The sequence below is a fragment of the Cimex lectularius genome, unplaced genomic scaffold (genome assembly GCF_000648675.2).
Source record: "Cimex lectularius strain Harlan isolate CLEC.00 unplaced genomic scaffold, Clec_2.1 scaffold10, whole genome shotgun sequence".
NCBI lineage: Eukaryota > Metazoa > Arthropoda > Insecta > Hemiptera > Cimicidae > Cimex > Cimex lectularius.
In genome coordinates this window covers 430,779-456,031 of record NW_019392665.1, presented here as the reverse complement: position 1 = coordinate 456,031, position 25,253 = coordinate 430,779, and the positions used below count along the sequence as shown (strand labels likewise).

At 41.8% G+C, this 25,253-nt stretch overlaps 3 protein-coding genes across 6 annotated transcripts; 1 reads left to right on the top strand and 2 right to left on the bottom strand.

The window, feature by feature from the left end:
• Window positions 1-867: 867 nt before the first annotated feature.
• Window positions 868-10,868, bottom strand: LOC106667320. The gene is made up of 12 exons (XM_014395201.2): window positions 10,785-10,868; window positions 8,732-8,791; window positions 8,634-8,671; window positions 8,418-8,579; window positions 8,086-8,362; window positions 7,971-8,032; window positions 7,761-7,913; window positions 7,520-7,703; window positions 5,227-5,261; window positions 4,984-5,151; window positions 4,688-4,910; window positions 868-1,121 (listed from the first exon to the last, which is right to left on the bottom strand). Exons 2-12 carry the CDS (start codon window positions 8,781-8,783, stop codon window positions 961-963), a joined length of 1,515 nt encoding a protein of 504 aa, XP_014250687.1. The 5' UTR covers window positions 8,784-8,791; window positions 10,785-10,868; the 3' UTR covers window positions 868-960.
• Window positions 10,869-11,096: 228 nt separating this feature from the next.
• On the top strand, window positions 11,097-14,422 carry LOC106667324. Its single transcript, XM_014395204.2, has 12 exons — window positions 11,097-11,184; window positions 11,247-11,449; window positions 11,511-11,709; window positions 11,766-11,806; window positions 11,871-12,038; window positions 12,092-12,305; window positions 13,222-13,256; window positions 13,313-13,450; window positions 13,528-13,732; window positions 13,794-13,861; window positions 13,906-14,061; window positions 14,119-14,422. Exons 1-12 carry the CDS (start codon window positions 11,136-11,138, stop codon window positions 14,335-14,337), a joined length of 1,695 nt encoding a protein of 564 aa, XP_014250690.2. The 5' UTR covers window positions 11,097-11,135; the 3' UTR covers window positions 14,338-14,422.
• A 1,980-nt stretch (window positions 14,423-16,402) lies between these two features.
• LOC106667318 lies at window positions 16,403-24,110 on the bottom strand. Of its 4 annotated transcripts, XR_001340541.2 has the most exons (14): window positions 24,047-24,110; window positions 23,948-23,988; window positions 23,720-23,890; window positions 23,438-23,651; window positions 22,193-22,257; window positions 21,953-22,126; window positions 21,681-21,894; window positions 19,792-19,826; window positions 19,550-19,717; window positions 19,265-19,487; window positions 17,118-17,188; window positions 16,896-17,063; window positions 16,556-16,835; window positions 16,403-16,482 (listed from the first exon to the last, which is right to left on the bottom strand). XR_001340541.2 is itself a non-coding variant. In XM_014395196.2 (13 exons), the coding sequence occupies exons 1-13, from the start codon at window positions 24,093-24,095 to the stop codon at window positions 16,608-16,610; spliced, it is 1,785 nt and encodes a 594-aa protein (XP_014250682.1). In that variant the 5' UTR covers window positions 24,096-24,110; the 3' UTR covers window positions 16,495-16,607. The 4 variants fall into 4 exon arrangements, 3 of the variants coding, with proteins under 3 accessions (XP_014250682.1, XP_014250681.1, XP_014250683.1); XM_014395196.2 differs by lacking the exon at window positions 16,403-16,482 and having other exon boundaries at window positions 16,495-16,835; window positions 16,896-17,027; XM_014395195.2 differs by lacking the exon at window positions 16,403-16,482 and having other exon boundaries at window positions 16,496-16,835.
• Between the last annotated feature and the right edge of the window lie 1,143 nt (window positions 24,111-25,253).

Sequence of the window (25,253 nt, the reverse complement as noted above, 5' to 3'; positions counted from 1 at the left end):
TGCTAATCTTCCGATATATTTAGTAGTCATTCTTTTCTCAAGATCTCCTATAAGATCCAACAATCCTGATATAACTCAACCCTCCTTAACCTGTACTAACCAACCTTACTACGTAAGAAGCTCCTTTTCGATCCTACGGTTCTGATAACAATCTAACCTTCCTAACGTATATACTATTTGTTTACGCCGATCGCCCTTTTGAACCCTTCTGGAGGTCTCCGGCCGGTCGGCGAGTTAGTTGTTGCCTAGAGCCAAAGCCGAGAACATCGTTATCGTACCTGCTTATCTAAACTCGTGTTTTGCTCAATTGATGGTTTTTAATTGCCCGGGTCCCTTAAGAGTTCGGTACCAAACGTCTGAATCCGCCGGAGACTGTGGGGCCCTACCTAGTCGAAGAAAGAAGAGGACGACTGGGGCCGAGCTGCTTGAACTCGTTGGGGTAAGTGCAAACTTAAATGTATCCCAATCCCCTCCTCGGATTCACTCTTTAAATTTTAATATAAATTTATTTACCCATTCATATACAGTCCACTTAGCGAACACTATTTTTATCTCCTATAAATTCCAACTACCCTGATGTAACCTAGCCTAAGGTAACCTCTACCAACCGTTCTTTTCAGAAGAGCTCCCATGAATGTCATACAGTCTTGATACCTCCATAATCATCACTAATTTCTTGGTATCTTTCCTCAGGATGAGTAGGCTCTTCTTAGTCCTACTATCCTGAAGCCAGCATAATTTTCCTAACTAGTCATTCTTATCTAAGAAGCTAATAAACTCCAACAATCGAGATTTTCATTTTCATGAGGTTATTTTTCTTCATCCAGGGGATTTAAGAAGAAGGCTTAATATAATTAAATTGCAAATAGTAATTATTTATTTTTTAGAACTAAAAAACAGTCAAATGGATTAAGGTCGGGTGACAAGGTACATGACGATTTTCCAAAATTCACTTTCCTGTTAGGACATTTCGATAGTTTCGTCAAATTCTCGCGTCCAGGGTACCACTTGGACCAAATCGTCTTGCAAAATCCGTCCATCTTTTGAGGGTGGTTCTTCTGTCATTGATGCGCTCACCGACATTTTAGCTAGAGCAGTGCCCGTCGCATTAGAAAATATACCTGCGCAAAACGAACGTAAGAAGGTATATTAATATAACGCTTCTTAAAAATACAGCTTCTTTAGATCCTGAAATAAAAAAATACATCGCAACACTTGATACACTGCCCGTGACGCTACTATTCAAAGTGACGGTTAGATGGGCAGTTACATGGTGGTGGTAGCAGGAGGGTAGGAAGACCGAAGGGTACTGTGGTTCTTCCAGAAGTGGGTTGGAGTGACCAGGCGTAACGGGTGTCTCCGAGAAGGAGGTGCGGCAACTAGAAGTAGTTGGTGTCTTCATGCTGGTATACCCGGTTGCTCCGAGGTAGGGGAGGTTGAATAACCAGGAGCAGGTAGGGTCTCCGAGTTAGGAGAAACCACCAGCCTTATCTGATGCCTCAGGTAAAGTAGGTTATAGATGGTATAAGAAAGGAAGAAATGGCAAAGTTTACTGCGGCTCTTCCTGAAGGAGGGTTGGAGCGGCCAGGTCACCTGCGTATCGGGTTTCTCCGGGCTAGGAGGGTTAGAACGACCTGGCGTTCCTGGTTTCCCAGGCTGGAGGTTGGAGCAACCAGGTGTAGCTGATTTCTTCGGACTAGGGAGGGGGTTGGAATGACCAGGTTAAAAGGTTTACCAGACCAGGTATGCCTGATGTGTCTGGGCTAGGAGGGTTGGAACGGCCATGCGCATCGGGTGTCTCCAGGGTAGGTGGTTTACTAGACCAGGTGTACCTATGTATCGAGGCTGAAAGATTGGAGCGACCAGACGTATCTGTCTCCAGGCTGCAGTTTGAGGCAACTTGTAATACGTAGGTTATCCTTACTAGGGGAGTTGGGGCGACCAGGCCACCTGAAGTATCGGTTCTCTCCAATCTAGAAGATTTACCAGACCAGTCGTACCTGTGCCTCCAGGCTGAAAGATCGGAGCGACCAGACGTACCTTGCCTCCATGCTGCAGTTTGACGCAGCCAGTCATACCTAGTGTATCCGTGCTAGGAGGGTTGGAGCGATCAGACGCACCTATGTCTCCATGTTGCAGTTTGAGACAACCGTCTTGGCCATTAATTTTAACTGTGCCTAAGCCGTGTTCGGCTCTTTACAGTTTTTGGCTGATGTTTGTTTTCTGCTTTTTTATTTAAGACGGAAGGTTTGGCTTTCATTTTTGATCTTTGACGGTCGAATCTCTCTCTCTCCTGGCGAGCTCTTAGTTGATATCCGGGATGGTCCTCGCGGAGGCGGCTCGCTCGGGATATCAGGAGGAGGAGGAATAGGCCTTGTCATTATTTATATCATAAGTCTTTATTCAACTTGATGTACAATTTTATTGGATCTTTCACTGTCAATGTGCATTTGCGGTAGAACAGCCAATTTGTCTCATTACGGCCTTCAGGGCATTACGGCAGTGAATCTATGTTCGCTTCATCACAATTCGTTTCATATAACCATCTCATGCGAGGTATGATGTACATTTCGCACGAGAACACTACATGCTCAACCGTCTCCTGGTTCCCACAAGGGCATAATGGGTTAGGTTTCAGGCCAAATTTGTGCAATTTGGCCGAAACGTCCCCATGCCCAGTCAAGAGTTGCGACATGTAATGGTCAACGATGAGGTGCTTTGCTTCCACTCGCCTTTCCACGTTTGGGAGGATGCAATAGGTATAGGACCTTTGGTCGACTCGTCCCAGCGACGCTGCCATTCTTCCCGCAGCCATCTATTCGCATCTTGTGGGCTCGTAACTGGGATGCATGGCTGATACCCATTTACCAGTTCCCAGGTAGCGGACATAGCCTTCGCCTGTGAGTCAATCGGTGGTCTTCCCGCTATAATCTGGAGGGCGTCGGTTGAGGTAGTACGGTAGGCCTGCGTTATGGCCAATAAGGCCGACCTCTGCGCACTTAGGAGTGATGTCCAGTCAGCTGCACGCAATCCACGCAGCCACGCTGGGACTGATGGCACAGTGCCGTGTAATACAGTTGTCGACTTCGGTAGGAAACTCCCCACGCAGCGCCACTCATGGCTCTTATGGCGGCAATCCGGGCTGGGATATTTTCCCTCGTATAACGTGCGTTGGAACTGAATCTTAGTCCGGCCGACATCTTAACGCCCAGGTAGGTGATGACAGTTGGCGCTTTGATGGTTTGCCCATCAATTCGAATCACGGGTAGCGATCGCAAATTGAGCGATCCCTTGAGCATCATTAGCTCAGTCTTTTCAGGAGCCAAATGCAGTTTGACTTTCTTACATTACCCACTCAGGATATTCACGGCCATAGTACCCCGTGTTTCTAGTGTTGCCTTTGCGTCCGCTTGTACGATGACAACTAGGTCGTCCACGTAAGCAATCGCACTGAGGCCAGCGCTCTCAAGTTCTTTCAGGGCCTCGTCAAAGAGTACGGCCCACAGGAACGGACTGAGCATGGAACCTTGCGGTATTCCCATCTCAACTACCCTGCTACAGTCCGGTCCGTACTCTGGCGAGGATACGCGGCGGCGATTCAAACAGTTACTCACAAGGGTGCACAAGTCATTGCCGATCCAGCGGTCACTAAGGCTGTTCAAGACCGGCGGCCACCACATGCGGTCGAAGGCCTTCCATACGTCAAAAAATATCCCGACTACATATCTGAAGGTCGACCTTGAAACACAATCTGCAATCGAACGGATGGCTTGGGTCGTGCTACGTCCCGATATCCTGCCGTACTGTGCCGGGTGCAGGTTCGGGCGAAGGGCACAGCGGAGTCTCGCCAGTATAAGTTGTTCGAGCATCTTCCCCAAGACCGACAGAAGGGAGATCATCCGGTAAGATCCTGGTCGCTCTGGCGGTCTACTGGTCTTCAAGAAAGCACATATTCGAGTCTCCTTCCACGCCGTGGGAAAGTACCCTACTCTCAGGTAATGGACCATCAGTACCATGATAATGGACATACTCTGCCACCACATCAGCGCACATCTTGACCATTGCCGCCTCCACACGATCGACGCCAGGCGCACGGCCCGTCCTCAGATTGCTAATTGTACCAGTCACTTCTTCTTCCGTTCATGGGTCAGTTAATCCGTCAGCTGCAATCCTAATCGCCCTGATTCGAGCAATCTGGTGCACTTCCTCAACATCTGTTAAGGTATCCAGTGGGAAGACTTCCTCAAGAAGGGCCAAGCCAGCCGCGTGCAGTCCAAATTGTCCACGCCTGAACAGTTCTGAGGCCAGTCTGCCGGATATTTTGCCTCTTGCCACCTTAGAGTGAAAGCCCCATTTATTGATCTTGTCTTGTTCTTCCACAAAGCGTCGCCATGTCCTCTTGGATCGGCGAAGTTCTTTCTTAAATGCCTTTCTTGCTAGTTTGAGACAACCAGGCGTGTGTGATGAATCCGTGCTAGGAGGGTTGGAGCGACCAGGTCACCAGGCGTGTCGCGTCTCTGCAGTCTAGGAGGTATTCCCGACCAGGTGTACCTGATGTCTCCAGGCTAGGAAGATTAGAACGGCCAGGCGTACTGGGTGTCTCCAGTGGTAGGAGGGTGGGAAGGACTAGGAGTACCTGGAGCAAGAAGAGACTACGCGATATTCAACACAAAATAGTACAATGCACCTTTAACGTTAAAAGTGTCGATGAGAAATGTTCTCACTATCGCCCAATATTTTGTGGACAGATCTTCCAGCCTCTCCTCCGTCGTCATAAGCGTGTTGGCGAAGAATTTCAACGTTATTTCGTACTTGTAGAAAGCCTGTTGCAAGTCTTTGACCGGCAGATTTGCTATGTACTTGTCGTAGTAGTTGAGAAGGACATCGTTCTCATGGTTTCCCGCCAACCTCTTTTTGTAAAAAACAAAACAAAAACAACTCAAGTTTACCTCACCTATGTCTAATTTTATTTTTGCTGATTACCATTTTCTCCGTGTACATTTTAAAATCCATCATGTATAATTTAATTTTATATCTCATCCTTCCCTGTTTCATCGGGCCGAATCGGGCGAGACAGGTTTGGTAAGAAGAGGACAACCTTTCCTTCTGTTTTATAATGTCGTCCATTTCGATTTTATAACATCGTGCGATCTAAGTTAGTAGAAGCAAAATAGATTACTTTATTGTACTACTTGATAAAATAAAAAAATAAGTTGAACTGTTTACTTCTAGATAGGCGTTGTAAGCCACGGGACGAGGATCTGAAATTGAAACAATATCCGTTTTACAAATCCCCTTGACATGACCTAATTACCTCCACTATACTTCGAAACCTTCCCGAGAAGGACATAGTCTTTTAACGACAAAACTACATAAAGGGAGGACAGCTTTTATGGATGTATTCACTCGTCATGCTCATAAGCCTTCCAACCGCACCAGAGGACGAACACGGCGCTAAAAACTGAGATCGAAACCGGTATCCCATATAAAAACAATTTATGCTTCCTGTACACCCAAACACCATCGTTACATTCCAAGGACCCCCTGAGCATATCAAAAACTGATGCAAATAAGCTAAAGACACTTTCACTAAACTCAGATAGTTTTCATGTAAAAAGCTCCTGTAAAATTAAACACTCCTGATACCTCGATAGTCTCGCCTGACCTCTATCCCATCTTACTTCAGTAGCTCCTTCATGGTCCTATCGTCCTGATAACGACCGACCTTTCTAACCTCTACGAGCCTCAGGATCTCAAAAAAACCAGCAATCCTGATACAACCTAACATAAAGTAACCTCTACCAACCGCTCTAACCTTAAGAGCTCACATAATGTCCTTCAGTCTTGATACCTCCATAATCATCACTGACCTGTGCACCCTCATCTTACTCTTAGTAGCTCCGTCATGGTCCTGTCGGTCTGGTATGAAGAAGACCTTCCTAACCTCTATTAGTCCTTCCTATCTCAGGATCTCTCATAAAATCCAACAATCCTGATACAATCTAACCTAAGGTAACCTCTACCAACCGCTCTAACCTCAAGAGCTCTCATAATGTCTTTCAGTCCTGAAACTTCCATAATCATCAATGATCTGTACGCCCTCATCTTACCGTAGCTCCGTCATGGTCATGTTGGTCCAGTATCAGGAAGACCTTCCTAACCTCTATTAGTCCTTTCTATCTCAGGATCTCCTATAAAATCCAACAATTCTGACACAACCTCACCTAAAGTAACCTGTTCCAATCGTTCTTATCTGAAGAGCTCTCATGAATGTCCTACAGTCTTGATTCCTCCATAATTATCACTGATCTCTACCTACTCATCTTAGCTCAGGATGAACGCGCTTTTCGTAGTCCTGCCGACCTGATACCATGTTAACCTTCCGATATATTTAGTAGTCATTCTTATCTCGAGATCTATAAGATCCAACAATCCTGATACAATTTAATCTTCCTTAACCTCTATCAACCAACCTTCCTACCTCAGAAGCTCCTTTTCGATCTTATGGTCCTGATACGGTGTGTAGAGTCTTACCTACTCTTTTATGTATGAGTATGTACTCTTTTTGTCTCCTACAAATTCCAATAATCCTGATACAACCTAACCTAAGGTAACCTCACCCAACCGTTCTTATCTCAAGAGCTCCTTGATCATCACCAATCTCTTGGTACTCATCTTACCTAGGATGAATCAGCTCTCCTTGGTCCCACACTGATACCGGCCAAAACCTTTTTATCTCCTGTAAACCTACCATAGTCATTATTATCTCAAGAGCTCCTATAAGATCCAACAATCCCGATACAACTTAACTTTCCTCAACTTCTGCCTATCAATCTTACCTCAGTAACTCCTTCATGGCCCTATCGCCGTGATACTTGCTTAATTTTGGTAACCTTTAGTACTATAGACATTCTTATCTCAAGAGCTCTTATCAAATCCAAAAATCCTGATAAAACCTAACCAACCAATCTTAGCTTAGTAGTTTCTTTATAGTCGTATCGTCCTGATACTAGGCCGACCTTCCATGTACTAGTTGTTCTTGTGTCAAGAGCTCCTTTAAGATCCTACAATCCTGATACCTTGATCATATCCCCCACCAAGCCCAGTCCTACCATCTGATACAAGTCTAACGTTCCTAACCTATATACTCTTTTTATCTCCTGTAAACTGCAACAATCCTGATGCAACCTACCCTTAGGTAACCTCTATCAACCGTTCATCATAATCATCACTAATTTCTTGGTATCTATCTCAGGGATGAATGGGCTCTTCATGGTCTTATTGTCCTGATACGAGCTTAATCTTTCTATCTTTTACTAGTTATTCTTATCTCGGTGTAAACCTCAACAATCCTGATAGAGAACAATCCTTCCTTAACCTCCTTCTTGGCTCTACCGCCCGGATACTAGGCCAACCTTACGAACCTTTACTATTCATTCTTATGCGATGAGCTCATATAAAATCCACCTTGATACTGATCGAAAGTCGCCCCTAACCAATCTCACCTGTACGGTCCTACCTGAATTTTCAAAAGGATCGTTCAAAAAGTCAATCAACATCTTCGAGTCCTGGATGTCGAGTTCGTTATCATCGTCCACATTCTGAAGTGTTTTTTTTAATTTGAAGTAGATCAGTTCGTAGTTTATCAACGCACGTTCCATGTCATTGTCATAACGAAGCGGGAAGTACAATTCTTTTCTGCCCTGTAAAACGATAAAAACAAACATCACACTTGAAGAGCAGGCATCATTGGCTCTTACAGTTCTTTCTTGTAGAAAATCAAGCAACTTTTCCGTGACCTTCTTCATTGGTGCATTTCTGCCCAGAACGGCAGAGCATGCGTAGTAGAACTTAAGCAACGTACTCGCTTTCGTTAAAAGTTTGACGATGAAGGCCTTCAGGCATGTGTTTGGCTGTGGGATTTAACAATAAAAACATTGAGGTTGAAGGGTTATGATTCAACGGGAAACCTTTCTCTCAATGATGGACCATGGTTCCTGCACGTTCGCATCCCATTCGTTGGTTAAAGTTTCTAGAAATAATTATAATAAATTTCAACGTTTTTAAAACAATATTCCAAGTGACCTAAGAAGTTAAAAGGGTTCGTGATGAATTTTTCCACCCTCTTCCAATACGGCGTAGTCAGATCTGCTTCAGTCATGACATCTTCAATATTGGCCGACAATTTGTCAAGGAGGGCTTCGTACTTGGCGAAACCACTTTGGAGCGAAGTCCCGTCGAAGTGTACAAAGTCGCCCATTAAGATTTCGTACTTGATCATAGACTCGTCTAGGGCCGTGTCGTTCTCCCTTAAGAATCTGTACAACTTTTCCGCCTCGTCTTCCGTTTTCTTATCCGAACGCTATAAATCATAAAAGAAAATTATGCTCGCCTTTGTAAGCAGGCGTATATACGACCATATCGTTCATGTCCTCTTGCAAGTTGTCCAAATCATAATCGATCTTCTGTTTCAACAGTTTCTTCTGTCCGAGTTGCAAACCCGAAGAACACTCCTGGTATATCTCGATCGCCTTCCTACGCTCTTTTATCAAAGTCAGAAAACCGCTTTTCGATCTTTCCTGAAAATCATTGTATTAATCCTGCAAGGGTATCGGGTCAGTCCTAAACCATACTTGCAAGCTTGAATAAGTCGAGTAGAACAAGTTCGCCGCTGTAAATTTATAAACGGGCCATTAAATATCTCAGATATACTTCTCGGAGATGTCATTACCGGAAAAATTGACGGAAATGAGCATCAATATGTATAATATTCCCTGGCCCATGGTTTTACCTTAAACCAAAAGCGTAATGACTAGAAATTACTTCATCTTGCAGATTTAAAAGATTTAATTTTAAACCGAGATAATCTGTATCTAATACGATTAATATCTAACGAACTTAATCGGGTTAGCTATAGTAGAATTTCGTGTTTTCCTGAAATACTTCCCGGTTAAGGTAATCCGACAAGCATCACTATCCATTATGAGATGAAAAAGGAGAAGCGTATAGGTCGTGGGAGCTCGGGACGGTTGGTGGAAGTATCGGATGGATGGTACGACCTTCACCTTCAAGGGAGTTGAGAAGGTTGGTTGCATTAGAATTGTTGGAACTTGTGGGATAAAGTTTAGGCCGGTATCAGTAGGGTAGGGGTTGGGTAGAGGTTAGGGATGATTATGGAGGTATCATGTCTGTACGACATTCATGGGAGCTCTTGAAAGAGGTTAACTAACAGGTGGGAGGAGGTTAACTTAGGTTAGGTTGTATCAGGATTGTTGGATTTTATAGGATATCGTGAGCTATGACAGTTGAATATGGGAAAGTCGGGCTGGTACCAAGACGATAGGACCATGAAGGAGCTACTAAGGTAAGATTAGTTGGTAGAGGTTAAGGAAGGTTAGGTTGTACCAGGAATGTTTGATTTTATAGAAACTCGTGAGATAAGAATGACTAGTTGAACTTAGAAAGGTCGGACTGATATCAGGACGTTAGGACCATGAATGAGCAAGGTAAGATTGGTTGGTAGAGGCTAAGGAAGATTAGGTTGTATCGGGAATGTTTGTTTTATAGAAACTCGTGAAATAAGAATGACTAGTTGAAATTAGAAAGGTTGGGCTGATATCAGGACGATAGGACAGTGAATGAGCAAGGTAAGATTGGTTGATAGAGGTTAAATTAGGTTAGGTTGTATCAGGATTGTTGGATTTTATAGGATCTGGTGAGATATGACTAGTTGAATATGGGAAAGTCGGACTGGTACCAAGACGATAGGACTATGAAGGTGCTACTAAGGTAAGATTAGTTGGTAGAGGTTAAGGAAGGTTAGGTTGTATCAGGATCCTCGGATCTTATCGGATCTTCTGAGATAAGAATGACTAGTTGAACATAAGAAATTCAGAATGGTACCAGGACGATAGGACCATGAATGAGCAAGGTAAGATTGGTTGATAGAGGTTAAGGAAGGTTATATCAGGGTCGTCGGATCTTATCGGAACTCCTGAGATCAGGCCGATAGGCTATGAAGAGCCCTTTTAACCTGAGGTTAAGAATGGTTTGTAGAGGTTAAAGAAGGTTAGGTTGTACAATATTGCTGGATCTTAAAGGATCCTCGTGATAACAATGACTAATAGAGATTAGGAAGATGGGCATGCTCTCAATACTATAACCATGAAGGAGGTTCTGGAGTATTAAGTTTGGTTGGTAAAGGTTAGAGGTGTATGAAGTTATCAGGATTACAATTAATTAAGGTTTTTAATTGAGATGAAAAAAAGCTAATGGGACGAGCGGGATTCGAACCCACGATCTTCGGCTAGATACGCCGCTGCTCTACCACTTGAGCTATCGTGACCTCCATCCACTCGGACATCAACTTCATTCAACTTCAAGCTCATAAGGTGGAGTTGAGATAGGAAGTTGATGTCCGAGTGGATCGAGGTCACGATAGCTCAAGCGGTAGAGCAGCGGCGTATCTAGCCGAAGATCGTGGGTTCGAATCCCGCTCGTCCCATTAGCTTTTTTTCATCTCAATAAAAACCTTAATTAATTGTAATGTATTAATTGGTCAAGCGGACCACGAAATTAGTGAATTTAATGAGTTATCAGGATTGTTGGAGCTTATTTGAGCTTCTGGGATAAGAACGACTAGTTGAGGTTAGGAAGGTTGGCCTCTGGATGTGTTCTTATCACAAGAGGTCGTATAAGCTCCAGCAATACTGGTACGTCCATAATCATCTTTGAACTCTACCAATCAATGTCCTGATGCTAGGGGTTTACCAGACCAGGTGTACCTTATGTCTCTAGTTGTAGGAAGGTTTGGGGACACCACGCGTATCAGGTGTTTCCGGTAATCGTGGTAGAAAGGCCAGTGCGTACGGCGACTCTGCTCGAAGGAAGAATGGAGTGACCAGGTCACCAGGGGAATCGGTTGAGGCTGAGGTAATAATGGTTCGTGGAGGTTCTTGTTTACTCGACTAGCTCTATTAAACCATAATAAAAGAAGAAGCTCCTACAAGATTCTAAAGTCCTGAAAGGTAATCGCGTTAGAGGCGTGTAATAACTGTTTGAAATTAAATTCACCGTTTAGATCCGCAAAACAATACGAATTTCCTTACCGTTAGTTGGCGTTTGAAACAGGAAACATGAGATTTTTTCAAATATTGGTTATAACGATCGTCGTCAAAAGTTCAGGTATGTCGTTTTAAAGTGAGATGATCTAAGAGCTTGTTTATACATTGCTGGCAATTTTACAGTCGGATTTTTAATGACACCTCCGTTAGGCAACTATCAGAGTGAGGTAGCCAAAAGGGAATTGCTGAGATTGATAAAAGTGCGCCAATTGGTTGTGAACATCTACAACGCCCTCACGTTGGACGTGAGGGTTCGCAAGGAAGAGTTGAGCAATATGATCGACCGGGAAATCCACTATTTGAAAAGGAATATAAAAAACCACCTGGTAAAACTTGGATAGACAGACAGTTGTTAAACAGGACTGACATGGAGATAATCCGTTTTAGAGTTCGGACACTTACGTGCCGAACATGGGCTTACTGGAAAACCTGTACGATTATATTATGTCAAACTGGACTTACGATAAGTACGAAGTACTGCTTGACGATTGGGCGAGGACCGTCGAGAGTGACACCTCCGTTGATTTGAGCTCTCCCTTTTTGGAGATAGTCGCTACCTTTGTCACCGACCCTTTGAATTTTTTAGGTTGACAAATATCAAATTATACTTGTCTTTCTTTAAAAACTTGTAAAACGTTCTAGGAATAGAATCGAGTTATAAACTGGTTGTGACACCGAGGAAGGTTCGGTTCTATTCTATGATGTTAATATGAAGTTTAATCTTTAGATACCGTTTTATCTTTACAGCCCGATACTTGCGTCAAGTCTTTCGTCGCCGATCTGATCCAAAACTCCAAACGTGTGATCAAGGACTACTACAGATCCGCGTTGAACCTGACCCAAAAGGGCCAAAAGTCACAAGCCGTCAAGATCATGAACGATTTCAACAAACTGGCACTAGACCTTAGCCGAATGGTAAGATTTTAGGTGTAAACCGTCCAGGTTCTATATTCGTAAACGTTTTACAGAAAGACGAAAATAGCCGGTTTCACGCTGAACACCTCGCGACCTACATAGACGGCCTGAAAGGCAAAGACATGGTCACAGCGATCGGCAGCCACGAATTTCTATACATAGTATTCCGAGAAAATATTCATTACGACGTGAAAAATGATAGCCACCTCGACACCCAATATTGGAGACGTGTGATGAAGTTTCTGAACCAACCGTTGGGATTTTTAGGTATAGCATGTAATAACGGGCAAGGTTTATAGATTATTAGAAAAGGATTGGTGCTCATTAGGTTGTTAACAACAAGGCAACTCTGTGGTCAGAAAGGTCGGGGGAGGTTACGGAAGGGTAGGTTAGTATTAGCTAGATGGACGTAGCGAGATTGATTAATATGTTTACCGGGGAGTAGGTTAAAGGTAAGGTAAGGTAAGGTAGCTTCTATGGAAAGATTAATTGGGGAGGACCGGAGGTTAGGGTAGTATCAGGTGGTTAGATGTAGGTTACGGATGGTTGTATTGTTATAATCAAAGAACCTCGAGGGATGAATAGCTGATAAAGGGTACTAAGGTTAGTCTAATATCAGTGTGGTTAGATGGAGGTTACGGATATTGGTGTAATCAAAGAAACTCGATGGATGAATTGCTGGTAACGGTTATTGAAGGTTAGGTTTAATCCAGTGTGCTTAGAAGGAGGTTACAGATGGTTATATTTGTATAATCAAAGAAACTCGATGGATGAATTGCTGGTAAGTGTTATTAAAGGTTAGGTTTATACCAGTGTGCTTAGAAGGAAGTTACAGATGGTTATATTGGTATAATCAAAGAAACTCGATGGATGAATAGCTGGTAAGGGTTATTGAAGGTTAGGTTTGTACCAGTGTGCTTAGAAGGAGGTTACAGATGGTTATATTGGTATAATCAAAGAACTCGATGGATGAATTGCTGGTAAGGGTTATTGAAGGTTAGGTTTATACCAGTGCGCTTAGAAGGAGGTTACAGATGGTTATATTGGTATAATCAAAGAATTTCGATGGATGAATAGCTGGTATGTGTTACCGCAGGTTAGGCTTGTACTAGTGTGGTGAGATGGAGGTTTTAGAATGTTACTTAAGATATCCATATAAATATCAATGATTAAACATGTGCAGGTCATCACTTCGAGTTATACAACATCGATCGAGAGGTAAAACAAGGCCGAATTTTATTTTTTTTCCTTCTAAAAGGTTATTCGAGGTTTAGATAGCGACATGTCTCAAATTCAATATGATTTCATTGATACAAAAGAGGAAGAAGGCTGCCTTACAGTATAAGACCTGTGCCGTCGAGTTCGACCCGAAGAAATTGAACAGTTTGAAGCACCAAATCGAAACTTTCAGGGTAAATTTTGACGCAAAAACACAGATAATAAATAGGCTTTTTGGACAGGAAAAATATAGTTACAAGTTGTTTTGAAGGATCAGCCATGGATGAAGATCCTAAACGAGTTCATAGACAACCACGTGCCGTTGATTTCCACCGAAGAGTCAATAAGCGTCGAGAGGTACCTCTTCACGGTGAACCACTTCGCCAAGATGATGACAGGCGAGCCTCTCGAAGAACTGGACACGAACTTCTGGATGGAAGTGAAGACTTTTCTCACGGGTCCTTTCAATTTTCCAGGTGTATACGGATCATTGTAAAAAAAACGTTAAAACTAATTGTTTTTTTGCCTCTCTGACAGAAACCACATTGAAGAGAAAGGAGAATGTGGACGGACAAAAAGAGAACTCCACCGTCAAAAGTCAAAACGTACAGATTCATCCGTTACAGTTTTTTATTTATCCGTAAAAAAGTTAATAAAATTTCAGATCGAAGACGAATTTAAGAATCGTTTTCTCAAGAAGATAACGGACCGTATTGGAGAGATTGGACGAATGCTCCATTCCGGTCCTAAATCTGATTATCTTCCACACCAGCTCGATTCTTTAAAATCAGACATGGATGAAATGGTTTCTTATATTCTTCTTCTTCTTTTTAATCAAATAGAAACAATTTTTTTTGCTTAGAATTGCCAGGGGTTCAAATCGCTCATCGAATACCTCAACAAGAACTATTGGCCTAAGTGGACTGAGTCGAAGAAGGACCCAGTGCACGTTGCTCAGATGTACAAATGGTTCCTGACCTACCTAAGCGGCACGGTGAAAAGTCCTACCTTCAAACGGTCGTACTTCGAGACTAAATGTTGGAAAAGGATAATGGAGTTCGTCAATCCAGTACCGATTTGACCCGTGTGGGAATGAGAAGAAATGGGCCTTTGTGTTTCCGTCCTGACATGTAAATCAAAGCTGTTTAATAAATAATTAAAATAAGTTATATAAGAAGTGTAGGTACTTAAAGAAGCACCGGATATGAGAATGGTTGGAAGATAAGGAAGGTTATATGTGTACCTGGTGCCCCCCGGGTTAGGAATGTTGAAACCACCAGACTTTCTTGGTGCCTCAGGTAAAGAAGGTTACAAATAGTAACCGGGTAAGGTCAGATCATCTGCGTATCGGGTTTCAAAATGCTAGGAGAGTTGGAACGACCGTATCTGGTGGGTCCGGGGTAGGAGTGTTGAAACCACCGAACGTACTGGTGCCTCAGGTAAAGAAAGTTACAGATGATAGAAGAAAGGTAGAAATGGCAAAGCATACTGAACCTCTTCCTGAAGGAAGGTCACAGCAACCAGGTCACCAGGTTATCGGGTGGCTCCGGCCTACGGGTTTACTAGACCACATCAGGTCCAGCACAGAAGGGTTGAAACGACCAGGTGTACCGGGTCTCTCCAGACTAGGAGGTTTACCAGGTCAGGCATACCGGGTATCTCCGGGCTAGGAGTGTTGAAACGGCCAAGCATACCTGGTGCCTCAGGTAAAGAAAGTTAAAGATGGTTGAAGAAAAGTAGAAATAGCAAAGGGTGCTCTTCCTGAAGGAGGGTTAGAGCAAGCAGGTCATCTACGTATCGAGTGCCTCCGGACTATGAGGGTTAGAACGACCAAGCGTACCGGGCCACTCCAGGCTAGGAGGTTTACTAGATCAGATTACCTGGTGTCTCCCAATTAGGTGTGTTGAAACCACCAGGAGGCATACCTGGTGCCTCAGGTAAAGGTTACAAATGGTAGAAGAAAGATGGAAATGGTTTAGCTTACTGCGGCTTCTCCAAATGAGAGTTGGTGCAAACAGACCACCAGGCGAACCTGGTTTTCCGGGATAGAGGTTGCGGGCCACCAGGCTTTACTAAACCAGAAGTACCTGATGTGTCCGGGCTAAGAGTGTTGAAACCACCAAGCATACCTGATACCTCAAGAAAAGAAGGTTAGATATGATAGAAACGTGTCGTTTATGTTCCGTTTGTTTAAGACTTTAGTGACTGGGAGTTTTGGTGATCCTGACAAGGGCCGGTATAGATGATGGATGCGGCCGGGACCGTGTTGCTATATGTGTGCCGTTGGTAGAGGTCCGTGACCGAGAGTGCCGTTGGCTGAGATCCGGGGCCGTGGATACAATGAGTCAATCACTCTGCAGCAGTCTGTGCAGCAGGTAGCCGAGTCGGCTGTGTTGAGAAGAAGAGGTCGAGGCTAATGGTGCGAGTACCCTTCCTGTCGTTGTCCGTGTTCCATTAGCGACTGGTGAGAACCACTCGGGGAGACGAGTCTCAAGATGCAAGGTAAGATCTCGTCGAATAGATGAATCTCAGGACTCAAGGTGTGCAGTGAGATCTCGTCGAGGAGACGAGTCTGAAGTCAGCGGGACAGACCACTGCTGATGTATGGAATTGCTTCATGCTGTTTGGCTACGGAGTGGAGGGCAAAGTCATTCCTGATGTGGTGACACCTAGCAGGTGTTGAGACCTCGTCAGGGTGACGAGTCTGAAATCAGTGAGAGCAATGCCACTATGACTGGCTGCAGAGTGGAGGGTGAAACCATTCCAAAACTGGCCGTGACACCTAGAGGATGCCATTATGCCATTAATAAATAGATGTTCCACCCCGGGGAAACGTATGGCCCCAAAATGAAGCAACATAAACGAATAGCATTCAAGAAAACTTTAAAAAATTCTTTAACTTATTATGAGCAAGCATATTTCAATATCATTATGCAGAACATGTAAACATGTAATGGAAGCATGTATACTTCTCCACTGTAGGGTTGGTTAGGTTAGGGATGGTTAGAGTTGGTGGTTGGTTAGGGTTACTGTGGTGGAGAAAAGGAAAATAACCTAAACATCAACAATCCTGATAGCTCGATAGTATTCCCTAACATCTACCACCAATCTCAGTACCTCCTTTATACTCCTGTCGTCCTGTTACAAGGCCAACATTCCTAACATTTACTATTTACCTACCTGTCAATCAATCTTGATTACACATCACCTCCTTCATGGTTGTAGCCTGTACAAATTATCTGAGATCAGTGAAATTATGATAATGTGAGGCGTTTTATTTCTTTATCACTTTAAATTACAAATTGCCAAGGGTCCCGACGTCTTGACGTTGAGTCCACGTTGAACTTTTCGTCATAAAACCGGCATTTTGACAAATTGCATTATCCTCTTCCAAAAGTCCTTCCGAAGTTGGGACGGTTCATCGAAACCATTCTTCAAAGAGGACATGAAGGAGTTCAAGAGCTGATGATACACTTCGAAAGCTGCTTGGAACCCCTTGTCCGAATGCGTCCACATCGGCCAGACCCTCGAGTACAGGTCCTGTATTAGATAACCGTTCGACTTTTTCTCACTCAAATACTACAAAAAAGTTTATTTGAAGAAGTTCAAAAAATTATTATTTAAAAAAAAAAAGACAACCATTTCGTCCATGTCGTTTTTCAAAGACTTCAGCTCGTCAGCGATCGCATGGGTGAGCTTCATCCTCGTCTCGACGGTAAATTCGTCACCGCAGATGTGATAGGTTCGAATCATTCTCATACGATCCATGAGCTGGTTGAGAAAATCATTTTTTAAATTACCTGTAATCTGTAAGATTTGTATTTATACTATAAATAATAATAATAATGTAGTCAGTTTTACTTCTTGTTTTATGTCTGCCATATTCGCCGATACGTCACTTAAAGCTTTTTCCGTTTCGTTAGATATTATTCCTGTGAAAGATGGTAAATTAAAATTACAATATTGTTAGAAATTCATATACAAAGGAGACTGCGGAAGAGCCTGTTATCCTCATACTAAACGGCTTTTTAAACAGGCCTGAGAAGATTAGAGGTTCGTTGAAATGTTTTAGTGACTGGGATTTTTGGTGCTTCTCAGGGCCGGTGTTGTTTTGTGGTGTAGAGATGATGGATGAGGCCGGGCACTATGCCGCTGGTAGTGGACCGGGGCTGTGGATACAGTGAGTCGGTTGAGCAGTTGACTGGACTCTGATGCAGCAGGTACCCGGCAGCTTGGCCAGTATCCAAGTTGGCTGTGCTGAGAAAGTGAGTTCGAGGCTAAGGCTGCCCCTTGCTGTCGTCCTCGGTGATCCATTAGTGATTGTTGAGAACTCGTCAGGAGAAGAGTCTCAAGACTGAAGGTATGCAGTGAGAACTCGTCGGGGGGACGAGCCTGAAGTCAGTGGGGCAGTGCTCTATGTAGGAAATCTACTCTGAGTGGCTGCAGAGTGGAGAACGAGAACATTCAAGATCTGGCATTGACACCTAGCGGGTACCGTGCAGGTGGCCACCACAAATTGTTGAAGGCTAGATTGGTATCAGGATCGTAGGGCGTAAGGAGTTTTAGTTAAGTTAAAAGAACTTTGACATCGTTAGTATCAGGATGTCAGGATCTCATAACTGAAGAATGGCGTGGGCACGTAAATTTACCAAGGGTGGTATCAGGATGTTAGAACCTTATAGGAGCATCTGAAGTAAGAATGTTTGGTATAGGTTTAGGCAGGCCTGATTGGTATCAGGATATTAGGTCTTGGTAGGTGGTTTTTAGTTAAGAAATTATAAGAGGTTAGAGATCGTTAGTATCAGGATGTCAGGAACTTACAGGAGCTTTTAAAGTAAAAATGGTTGGTGGATGTAAAAAGATAGATTGTTATCAGGATATTTGATCTTGCAAAGAGGTTTTTAGTTAAGGAGTTAGAATAGGTTATAGATCCTAGGTGAGAACATAGGAGCTTCTGAAGTAAGAATGGTTAGGTAGAGGAATGGTAGAGGTTAAGGAAGGCTAAATTAGTATCAGGATAGTAGGATCTTGTATGGTGGGTTTTAGTTAAACAGTTACAAAAGGTATGATATCGTCAGTATCAGGATGTCATGATTTTACAGAGGCTTGTAAACTACAAATGGTTCGTAGAGTTTTTAGTTAAGAAGTTAGAAGAGTTTAGATACCGCTTGAATTAGAAAAGAAGGATTTTGGAGGTGATTCTGATGCACGAATGCTTGGTTGAGGTTAAAGAAGGATAGATTGGTATCAGGTCTTGCAAGGAGGTTTTTAGTTAAGGAATTAGAAGAGGTTAGAGATCGTTAGTATCACAATGGCAGGATCTTATAGGAGCTTGTAAATTACGAATGATTAGTAGACATTAAAGAAGGATGATTGGTATCAGTATAGTAGGATCATGGACGGAGGTTTTTAGTTAAGATGTTAGAAGAGTTTTTAGATACCGCTTGTATTAGTAAGGCAGGATTTTGTAGGAGCTTCTGAAGTTAGAATAGTTAGAGGTTAAGGAAGGCTAAAGTGGTATCAGGATATTATGATCTTGTAGGGTGAGTTTTAGTTAAACAGAAGAGGTTATACACCTCTTGTATTAGGAGGGCAGGATTTTATAGGTGAAGTAAGAATGGTTGATAGAGATGAAGGAAGCCCAGATTGGTATCAGGATATTACGTCTTTCAAGGACGTTAGATACTGCTTGTATTAGAAAGGCAGGATTTTGGAGGTGATTCTGAAGTAAGAATGTTTGGTTGAGGTTAATGAAGGATAGAGCGGTATCGGGACATTAGAAGGAGGTTGTTAGTTACGGAGTTAGAAGAGGTTAGAGATCGTTGGTATCAGGATGTTAGGATCTCAAAAATGAAGAATGGCGTGGGCACGTAAGTTTACCAAGAGTGGTATTAGGATGTTAGAACCTTATAGGAGCTCCTGAAGTAAGAAGTTTTGATAGAGGTTAAAGAAGCCCCGGGACATCAGAGCTCCTCCAAAGCCTGCTGGATATTCTGGCATAAACTGACCTGAGAAGATGGAAGGCCCGTTGAAAAAATTTGTCACTCTCGACCAATACTTCGTGTCCAGTTCGTCCAGTCTTTCCTCCGTCCAGGTAAGAGTGTTGAAGAAGAAATTCATCACGTTTTCGTACTTCTTGAAACCCTCTTTTAAATTCTTCGCGGGCATATTGAAGACGTAAATGTTAAAGAAATCCAGAAGAACCCTGTCGCGTTTATTATCCTCAAAGCGCTTTCAAGACCAAAAAAATTCAATTCAGGTCGTTTTACCCTAGGAAAAAAACCACTAAATACCATTTTATCCATTAGGTTCTTTAAATTATCCATGTTTTCTTTGATTTTGTCCAACATCAATTTTCGTTTCTTAACGTCCAATTCTACGGCGCATGTGTGGTAAGGCGTGGGCAGTTTTTGTCTCTTCTCCAACATATGTTCCATATTGATTTTCAAACATTGACCAATCTAAATCCAAAATTTAACACCAAAAAAACTTGTGAAAATCTCATATTAGAAAATATCCACTTTTCTTTTGTTACCTCCCTTGACACGTTTTCAGACTTAAGGCGAGGACCTGAAAATATTTATATTAAAAAAATAATTATTATACAATATTACAAAGATGCAAGCAGGGCTGGATAAAATAAATAAACAAAATATAAAAAATATAAGAGTAGAAAAAAAAGCGTCACCGGGTTGTACCGACCCGGTTTAGGTTAGGTTAGACAAGGTTAGAGGAGGTTACGGGAGGGTATGGTAATTGTGTGGAGTTTTATAGGAGCATCTGAGGTTAAAGGTTGGGGGAAAGTTAATTCGCTATCGAGATGGTTGGGGAGGTTACGGAAATAAAGGTAGGGTGGTATCTTTTTAGGTAAAATGGCGGGGGAAGTTAATCCGGTATAGAAATGGCTGAAGGAGGATACAGAAATGTAAGTTTGTATCAGGTTGGTAGTGTCTTATAGTACTTCTGAGGTAAAAACGGCAGGTTAGACTTAGTACGACATTAAAGGAGGTTCTGAGATAAAAATAAAAGATGGAGGTTACAGATTGTAGATTGGTATAAGGACGGTAGAATTTCAAAGAGCTCTTGATGTATAGTCGGCAAGACCGTACAGAGGCTCCTGTGTTAGTAATTGGTATGGTTACAAGAGAGCAGAATAGTAAGGTGGTAGGTTCTTATAGGATCGTCTGAGGTAAAAAGGTGGGGGAAGATAAGTTGGTATGAAGACCGCAGGGTCTACATCGGTCATAAGGGTTGTTTGGGAGGTTACGGGGGTTACTTTCCTAGTGTGTAGCCTCATAGCAGCGTCTGAAGCAAAATTGTGAGAACGTTTGGTCGGTATCGACGGTTAGGAGGTTACGGAAAGGCAGTTTAGTTGGGTGGTAGGGGAGCTTTTAAGGTAAAATGGCGGGGGAATTTAGTCTGGAATCGAGATGGTTAGTGGAAGATGCAGAAGTGCAGATTTGTATCAGGTTGGTAGTGCCTTATGTGGAACTTGGTATTAGGACAGAATATAGAGGCTCCTGTGTTAGCAATAGCTGGTGAGGTTAAGGGAAAGCAGGTTAGTAGGGTGGTACAGGCGCTTTTAAGCTAAAATGGCCAGGGGAAATTTAGGTCGATATGAAGATGATTGGTGGAGGTTACAGAATGTAGTTTTGTATCAGGTTAGAAGTGCCTTATGGGACTTAGTATTAGGACGGTAGAAGTTCAAAAAGCTCTTGACCTATATACGGTAAGGCCATATAGAGGCTCCTGTGTTACTAATAACTGGTGAGGTTATGGGAGGGCAGGTTAGTTGGGTGGTAGGGGAGCTTTTAAGTTAAAATGGCCAGGGGAAATTTAGGTTGGTAACTTGATGGTTGGGGAGGTTACTTAGAGCAAGTTGTTTCAGGTTCGTAGGGGTCTTATAGAACGTCTGAGGTAAAAACGGTAAGTAAAGGTTAGGTACCAAGACTGTACGACCAATATCTCTCGTGTTAGAAATGATTGGTGAGGATAGGAAGGATAGGTCTGTATGATGGTAGGTTCTTATAACGCCTGAGGTAAAATGGTTAGCGAAAGATTTTAGTTTGAAGTTATCCGTATCTTATCGTATAAGCGTATCCGTCGTAAGAGTGGTTTGTTAGTAGAAGTTACGGGAGGTTAGGTTAGTAGGCATCTTTAACCTCTACCTTCAGGTACTACCATAAGGTCCTTACCAGCTAGCTACCTCTCACAAGGTTCTACCACCATGATGATCAAACCTTCCTAGTACTAACGACTCTAACTAAAATCCTTAATTAAAAACCTCCTTATAAGGTCCTACTGTCCTAATACCAATCTAGATTTTTTTAACCTCTACCAACTATGCTCACCTCAGAAGCTCCTGTAACATCCTGCTGTCCTCGTACTAACTGAACAAGAGCTGATTAATTTCCACGAATTTACCTGAAAACTCGAACGGCCCGTTCAAAAACTTGATAGCAGCTCTCCAAAATTGGCTGACGGTGTGGGTATCGTTCGCAACATCGTGCAGATAGTCGTGTATGACGAGGTAGAGAAAACCGTAATCTACGGTCATTGAATAGAAACCTGCCGTTATAATCTGGTTCAAAGATAAAGTTATGACCCGTTCGGCGAAATACACGCCGTCTTCATCGTCCTGCCGAATCGATCATGAAAGAAAATGTAAGGAATTTGATTTTTTTGTATTTACTTACGGTCAATATGCTTTCGTGAAGGTCGGCCTTGAACCTGTCCAATTTCTGGGCAAGGCTTTGGACTCTTTTCTCCTGGCCCTTTTCAAAATAAATCGCGCAGTTTTGATAATGTTCCATCACCATGCGTCCTTTTGTGATCAGATGCTTGATAAAAGTTTTAATGCATATATTCGGCTGTATTGCAAATTTCAATTTTTTTTAATATTTGAAGAAGGGCGGGAAAAAAGATGCAAAACAGACCTGCCTGGGTATCACGGAAGGCGAATATCCATACACCATTGCGTTTGTAACATTAGACAACTTGCCTGGAATATTTTAAAAATGAAAAAAAAAGTTAGATAATGTTTCTCCCTAGATAAAGTTTTGCACGGATAAAAGAAGGTTATATTGAGTTTTCCTCTGATAAAAAACGGTTTTAGGTTTGTTTATTCTCAAATAAAAGACGGTTATAATGAGTTTACCCCCAGATAAAATAAGGTTACATTGCCCCCCTGGTAAAAAAAAGAAGGTTAGTTTATGTTTTAACCTGATAAATAAGATTTTGGTTTTACTTCTTCCCCAAATAAAAGAAGGTTTCTCAATGGTTTTCCCCAGATAAAGAAAGGTACTATTAAGTTAACGCTAGTTATATTGAGTTTACTCTAAATAGAAGATAAGATTAAGTTTTCCTCTGATAAAAAACCGTTTCAATTTCGTTTCTTGCCCAAATAAAAAAGATTATATTGAGTTTACTCCACACAAAAGAACGTTAGATTATTTTTCCCTGATAAAAAAAAGGTTTTCGATTGGTTTCTTCCCCAACTAAAAGACGGTTTTCCGCTCATAAAGAAAGGTTATATTGAGTTAACGCCAAGATAAAAGAAGTTTATATTGAGTTGACCCCAGATAAAAGAAGGTTAGATTAAGTTTTCTCCTGATAAAAAAGGTTTTAGTTTCGTTTCTTTCCCAAATAAAAAAATAAGTTATATTNAGTAAGTTTACCCCAGATAAAAGAAGGTTAGTTTAAGTTTTCCCCTGGTCAAAAAGGTTTTCGTTTGGATTCTTCCCCAAACAAATGACGGTTTCCAATGGTTTTCCCCCGATAAAGAAAGGTTATATTGAGCTTACCCCAGATAAAAGAAGGTTAGATTTCCCCTGATAAAAAAGGTTTTAGTTTCGTTCCTTCCGCAAAATAAAAAAGGTTATATTGCGTTTACTCCAGATAAAAGAAGGTTATATTAAGAATTCCCCTGATAAAAAAACGTCTTAGTTTCATTTCTTACCCAAATAAAAAATGTTATATTTGAGTTTACCCCAAATAAAATAAGGTTAGATTAAGTTTCCCCTGATAAAAAAGGCTTTAGTTTTGTTTCTTACCCAAATAAATACGATTTTCATTGGTTTCGTCCAAATACAACAAGGTTAAATTAAGTTTAAAAATTAAATTAAAAAAAATAAGTAAATGGTAAAGTATAACCGGTCAAAATTTGGTTTTGTTTTACCGACCTAAAAAGTCGAAAGGGTCCGTGAGAAACTTTTCCACCCTCTTCCAGTACATCGTGCTCAAATCGTCTACTGTCTCTGACTCCAGATTTGTCCGGATTAGGTCCAAAAGGGCTTCGTACTTGGTGAAAGCCTCCTCGGCCGTCTCGGACTTTTCCCGTACTAAAAAGTCATAAAGCCCGCTGACGAGACCATAGTCCGGATGAGGATACAAAAACTACCCCATAAACAAACCAAAAAAAAAAACATTTTTTTTTAATCCTTTCATAATTTTCCCACACATACCAGTGTATTTATTATGTCATTTTTCAACTCATAAAAGTAATTCTGGATTGTAGTTTTTAATTGTTCCTTTTCTTTGTGTTTAAAGTCCAAAACGCAATCGTGGTAGACCTTGACCAACAAATCCCTCTCGTCGACCAACTTCTCCAATCTTCTTTTGTCATTTTCCACGGCCTAAGAATCCACTGATTAAAAAAATATCAATTCATTAATAAATAATTTATAATCTACCTTATCCTTATCTGACAAATAAGCACCAAATGAACCTTCCACTATAAAATATCTAAAATAAAAAAATACACTTCAAAAAAATTTTAAATTTACATTTACCGAAAAAATTAACAGAAACAAGTAAAATGAAAATGTATAAATTTCCCATGCCTTTAATTGTAATGGCAAAATTAAATTAAGACAGAGGTTAAATTTAATTTTAAACCGAGACTGCGTCTAATCTGATTTTTGACGGTTAACCATGCACTGAGCACAATATTTTTTTCTTGTAAAAGTTCACCAATATTCAAGACGAATTCTAGTCCAATTATAAAGTATATCCACAGGACTTTTCCAGGTGTTTAAAAGAGAATAGAGACCGTTGGGTGTAGGTTAACACGATTGTACGACATGAGAGCGCATGGGGTACGAAAGGTTAGAAAGAGAAAGGTTGGGTTGTAGGATCGTAGGACTTCATGGGAGCTCCTGGGGTTAGAAGGAGAAAGACTAGGTCGTATCAGGTTCTTAGAACCTTGTCGGGAAGGTTAAGGATTTGGAAGAGAATAGGGACCGTTCGTATCAGGACAGCAGGATCTTACAGGAGTGTCTGTTAAGAATGGTTGGTAGAGGTTAGAGAATGATAGGTTGGTGTCAGGATAGTGGAATCCAGGAAAGAGGTTTTTGATATGGCGTTAGATGAGGTTAGTGATTATTAGTACCAGGAAAAGCTTCTGAAGTAGGATTGTTTGGTGGAGATTAAAGAATTAGGAGTCTACCAGGAACTACCACAAAAGATGAATAACCACAACCAAACTCTCCGTTACCACTCCCAGTCAGCGTAAATTAGGTGCCAAACCAATACTTAAAATGTATGCTTCTAAAAGGTCTTGTGGGAGCATGAGCTGTCGAACCTAATCTTTACACTTCTTACCCCAGGAGCTTCCATGAGGACCTTCAATCCTGATATTACCCTCGGTTTCTCCAGATAAAACATGGTTAAATTCAGAATTCCTTGTTAAAAGAAGGTTGCATTGGGTTTGCTTCAGGTAAAAGCTATTTACATTGGGTATTCCCTCACATAAAATAAGATTACATTGGTTTCCCACCAGAAAAAAAGAATGTTACATTGGGTTTACGCCAGAAAAAAGAAGGTCAGACTAAACTTTCCCCCAGATAAAAAAAGATTACATTGATTTAACTCCGTATAAAAGAAAGTTTACGTTGCGTTTACCCCATATAAAAGAAGGTTAGATTAAATTTTTCCCAGATAAAAATAAGGATACATTGGGTATAGTCCGTATAAAAGAAGGTTTACCCCATATAAAAG